This window comes from Xenia sp. Carnegie-2017, unplaced genomic scaffold (assembly GCF_021976095.1).
Source record: "Xenia sp. Carnegie-2017 unplaced genomic scaffold, XeniaSp_v1 HiC_scaffold_42, whole genome shotgun sequence".
NCBI lineage: Eukaryota > Metazoa > Cnidaria > Anthozoa > Malacalcyonacea > Xeniidae > Xenia > Xenia sp. Carnegie-2017.
This window is the reverse complement of record NW_025813507.1, coordinates 330,184-335,744: the sequence shown is the minus strand read 5'-3', so window position 1 is coordinate 335,744 and position 5,561 is coordinate 330,184. Positions and strand designations below refer to the sequence as shown.

At 35.7% G+C, this 5,561-nt stretch overlaps 1 protein-coding gene across 1 annotated transcript; it reads left to right on the top strand.

Moving 5' to 3' along the window:
- Nucleotides 1-3,844: 3,844 nt before the first annotated feature.
- LOC124456092 (amine sulfotransferase-like) lies at nucleotides 3,845-5,130 on the top strand. Its single transcript, XM_047006628.1, has one exon. It carries the CDS (start codon nucleotides 3,913-3,915, stop codon nucleotides 4,840-4,842), a length of 930 nt encoding a protein of 309 aa, XP_046862584.1. The 5' UTR covers nucleotides 3,845-3,912; the 3' UTR covers nucleotides 4,843-5,130.
- Nucleotides 5,131-5,561: the final 431 nt, after the last annotated feature.

Below are 5,561 nucleotides of genomic sequence, written 5' to 3'. Positions count from 1 at the left end.
GTATGGTGACATGGAGAATAATTTATATCTAATTTTTCTGCAGCCTATCCTTAAAGAATTAAAACCGAGTAAATAAGCTGTTTCAGTCAGATTCTGCTAACCCGTTGCCACTCCTCACTGATGTTATGAGTTTGTATAAAGCGTTTCTTTTCCGTACAATGAAGCCTGTGACCTTTACAACATGGTGCTCCACTCTAACGTACGACATAGAGGATGAGACATATCATTTGCCTCTTTCTGCCCTCCACTTTGGTATTTTATTTCAAGTGGCATTGGCGGAATCAAATTTAACTTCTGAAAAGGTTGGTGTAATCAAATCTAGATGTCAACAATTTCTGGTTGAGTTGCTAAAGCAAATGAAGCAAAGGTTGCCATGCCATGTGGAGCGGCTTGAATCTATTGCTGATCTAAGTCCAACTGTTGTTACAGGCAAACAGAAACGATCTCTTCAAGACCTGTCGTTTCTTAAACTATTTTCCGGAGATTTAGGTAAACTTGACCAACAATATAGTCGCATTGGTTCAATCCAGTGGATTGATGTCAACGACCAGAAGATTGAGCAATTTTGGATTGACGTCATTAATCATGTTGATGCTTCTGGGGATCACGATTTTCAAGAGTTGGGAAGCCTTGCACTTTCTATTTTGGCTCTTCCGTTTAGCAACGCAGCAGTTGAAAGAGCATTTTCTCTAATGGCTTTGCTAAAATCCAAACTAAGAAATCGAATGGGACAGTCGCTACTAGAGAATCTCAAAACCCGGTCTATGTTTACGCACAAAATTTACCCATTTTCTATGTCTTTGCGGCTCTGTTTCTTTTTTAGGAAACAGATGCATCGACATTCCTTCGGTTTTTGAATCATTGGCGCAACTAATTTGATTATGTCCGCCAGCAACAAAGCGTTTTCCTCCGCGTTTCTTATTATGATTACTAGTAGAATACGCCATGTTGATATATGTGTTCAACTATCTACGTCACAACTCATTAGCATGCCGATCAAAAAGTTCGCAAAAAATGCTGAAAATCGTGACTTTGAACGTCCGTAAAATCACTTTCACCAATCTAATTCAATTATAATTGCAGATTTAAAATCACTTGCGTGGAGTGTTGTTTACGTTAAATGACATAAAGTTTAATCAATTTATGCTTTGTAATGGCGGGCAAGTGAACTATAACATGACTTAAAAATGAAGAAAAATCTCTTGGCTTATGTAAAAATCTTAAAATATGGCAATAATTGTCGTTTTTACGGATGTTGATGATGCGAAAATAAAATTTAATAAACAATTCACGGTGACATGGTAACCGAAATAATTTGTAGCATACGCTTTGGACTTTTCTCAAGAAAATCGACCCTTATCTTCTGTGTATAACAGTGCGATGTTGATGAATGATATGCGTCTCGGCAAGGACTGCTTTATTTCATGTACCAATTATATATAATGGACTTGGGCAAACGAAACTATGAACTCTTCTCAAATTGATTCAGATTGTGTTCTATGTGCAAGGATTTAAATAATTGAATGGCCTTGCTTCTACAGAATTTAAAACTGAGAGATTAAGGGTAACAAAGGAAAAGGTCGTTTCGTTTCTCTTTATAACAGCTGAGTAAAAATGCTTGAAAGAAATGTGTTTGTAAAATGTGATTGAAATGTGTTTGTAACAGCTGAGTAAAAATACTTGAAAGAAATGTGATTGTTCAATGAATGGAAAAATTTTATTGTCGTCTAGCTATTGCCATTAATGTTACATACAGCTCTTCAGCGTCTTGCCAACTTCTTGGCTCTTCAATGCTAGTATTTTGAAAAATGTAGTTGAAGTATTCTTGCATCATGTTATATTCCTCGTGGAATTGCAAAAGAATTTTCCTGAACAAATTGGATTTGTGTAGAGATACAGCATACAAAAGTCCTTCAGACCACCTTAACTTCTGGAAGAAAATAGAATTCGTCAAGTATTCCTGGAAATGTGTCGTGACAAGAGTTTTGTATTCGATTACTGGTCCACTGTTCTTTCACATAATCAAGGTCATTTTGAATAACGTCCGAAAAACAAAACCAAAGACATTCAAACTCCAGATCATTATTGTGGTTGAACATCTCTTTTTCACACAAATCTTTGAAGTAATTTATCCACCACATAGAGTGGTTCTTGTGAAACTGTGCCCACGAAGACTTTTTTCTCTTATTTGCTGGAGAGGTACCAAACAAATGAGTCTCGACGCTCGCGCAAAACTCACATTGAATAGCAGCCATGATCCCGTTTTCTGTTCCGCAATCACTACGTAACTTAACAGGACGTCCATTTTCCTGTATGCTTTGAAGATAAAACGATGCAGGTATCTCCTGGTTTGTTATTTGATCGAGCAAAGCGCAACCATATTATCTTTCGACTCCATCCATCGATACATCCGTGTATCGGAAAACCGTACAGCTTTAATTTATCGTAACCGTCTGAATGTTAACAGAAGTTAGGACTTGGAACTCGATATGTTGGCCTTCGCAAACGCTTCCCACGTCTTGTTTCGCAACCAACGGGATCAATCTCTCTCATCAACTCTTCAATAACACTTCTTGGAACTTGATGTCCTTCCGTTCTGAGTGCATGTCACATCCAACAATAACCTGACAAATTACCAGGACTGACAATTTTTCTTGAATGACTCAGCGAATTTCATTTATATCAAACTCTGGCAATCGTCTACGTAAACTGTACTCTTTAAAACGGTTTCGCAACGTGAGTTCCGACATTTGAGCTCAGTGTTTTTTTTTACATGAATTTAACTATGCTCTTATATTCGAATCCTCTAGTAAAATAATATTCAATCAGAGTTCTCTCGTTTTCTACATTGTTTGTATCAGAATTATGTGAAGGAATGTCAACCATATTAGCAATACTTTTTAACTGTAATGCAAATTTTCTCGCGATTTCTCTTTTGTTGCTGAAACGTTTCTATATTTTTTGTTAATATTCACAGTTCACACTATAAATATATGTTTACGGAGTGAAAATATGTGTCTGCTTGTCGCTTGCCATAAATATATATCCGCACGGAAAATATGATACTTATCTGCGCACTGAAAATATATATCTGCGCTGTGCACTGAAAAGATATATCTGCGTACAGAAGATAGAGATATCTGCTCAATGAATAGATATTTAATGCTCCACTAATGTAAATCATGAATAATGAAATCATGAATAGTTTTGTTGAGTTGTATATAACACATTTCATTATCTAAGTTATTTTTAGAAGAGGCAACAAAATATTGTTCAAATATGAAAAAGTGGTGTTTTTAAATCAAAACGTATAGGTATGGACATGGCCCAACCTAACGACTACCTTAGCTGTGCTGTGCACTAAAAATATATATCTGCGTACTTTATAAATATATTTGCGTACGGAAGATAGAGATATCTGCTCAATGAATATATATTTACTACTCCAGAATATATATCATGTATAATGAAAACATTTCATGCAAAATACTTTGATTTTTATTCCTAATTTATTTATCTGCATTGCCCCTGTGGGCCATGTCTCTCAAAGATTCTGCAACCCACGTTCTCATACAGCTGTTGTATAGACCTTCGTCGCCGAGAGAATTTCGTCTAGTACAACTATATGGCAAGAGGTATTGTGCCTGAGCTTTTAACGCTTGATTTCAAATTTGAACGAGATAAACATTTTCCTGGTATCTGCCTTGTTTTTGTCTTGTCTTGCATTTTATGTTCTAGCCATCACGTGGAATACATTTAAAAACGCCAGCAGTGTACACAATATGCACATGAAAATCATATGACCTGAAATAAGATGAGCTTTTGTGGTTTGTAACGTCTGATGATTAACATATGATTATCTAAGAGTATAATAGATAAACATAAAGAAAGAACATCGTCAATTGCTTAATAATGGAAGACACAATAAGTGTATCACATAGCAAGCTGGTAGGACCAAATAAGAACGACCTGCCATCAGTACCAGCTTTTGTAACAGAAGAAAGCTATCTGCATGCAGCTAGTTTCGTGCCAACTTCCACCGATATCTTCGTTTGCTCTTCGCCAAAATGCGGCACGACCTGGGCGTCACAAATTGTTCATCAGTTGAGAAGCGGAGGAGACATGACTTTTAATGATATAGACGACGTTGTAATATGGATTGATGCAGCTTATAACTTTGGAAATTCCATTGACTCGCAACAGATATATCAGCCTAGGGTTTTCAGAAGTCATATGCCATACAACATAATTCCTAAAGGTGCAAAGTATGTCGTCGTTTTTCGAGAGCCTTGTGCAGCGATCTATAGCGCCTATCGCTTCTTAGAGGGCGTTTTCTATACTCCTGGAGAAATGACAATCGAGACGTTTATATCAAATATTTATGTGAAGAATCTCAAAGTAGTATTTGATTATTTCGAGCATTTATGCAGTTGGTGGCCAAAGCGAAATGATTCAAATGTTTTGATTCTCACTTACGAAGGCATGTTGAATGATTTGGAAAGTGCTGTTCGCTCAGTTGCAACTTTCATAGGTATAACGGATGAAGGGTCTATTGCTAATACTGTCAAGATGAGTTCCTTTGATTTTATGAAAGCAAATGAAGAAAAGTTCTACACAAACGTCTTTGTGAAAGGTCTTAAAAAGCTGGGATACAAGGGGACGGTCATGATGAAACGTGTTGTTACTGGATCAGCTACAAAAGGACGAGAAATGATGAGCGAGCAGGCGAAAAAAGCCATTCAAAACATGTGGAATGAAACTGTAACATCAACAATCGGTTTTAAAAACTATGAAGAATTTCGAAATGCTTTATACAATGAAAGCAGTAAAAAATCTTCTTGATCTATTTTCATTTTCTCGTTTCATTTTGTCGTAGCAAGTCTAATGTTTACACGTGCACTTCCAAAAAAAGACGATTCAGTAAATGTCCGAAATTAACTTTAGCAGATTCATTAACTCTTTAATTATTAGTAGAGTAATATTTAAATGTTACATGATATCATTAATGTGATTAGTATTTATTATTAGTATTTATGCGTATGGAATTTCAATCAAGGGATTTTAAATCATGATTGTTGCAAATGTAAATGTTACGTTCTGATAATCAATAAAATGTGGTCAGTCAATTAATTGCTCTTACATTTACCCATCTTTGCATACAGAGCGCACTCCCCTGCCAATATTTACTGCCTATTCCTTTGTTTGTATGCTTTTCAAATTTCTTGGCTAAAACTCTTCTACGCATTGCGTCGATGCAAGGAAGAAACGGAAGAGAAATAAAGGATGAAAACAGTATTTTTGAACGTTGAAATGTTATACCATCAAATGTTCTAAAAAAATATGATAAAGATTTTCAATTTGCTTTGAGAAATTAATAATGTTGACTGTCATCTTGTGTCAGTCATGTGCTTGAAATGATTTGACATTAATGCACATTAAATGTTTTTTTAAGAATGTGTTCTTGCAAGTCAACAAAAAAAATCATGACTCAATACCCAAAAGCTAGTCTTATAATTACTGTTGTGTATTGATAATCACAGTGTGTTGTGTGCGTTCCCTAA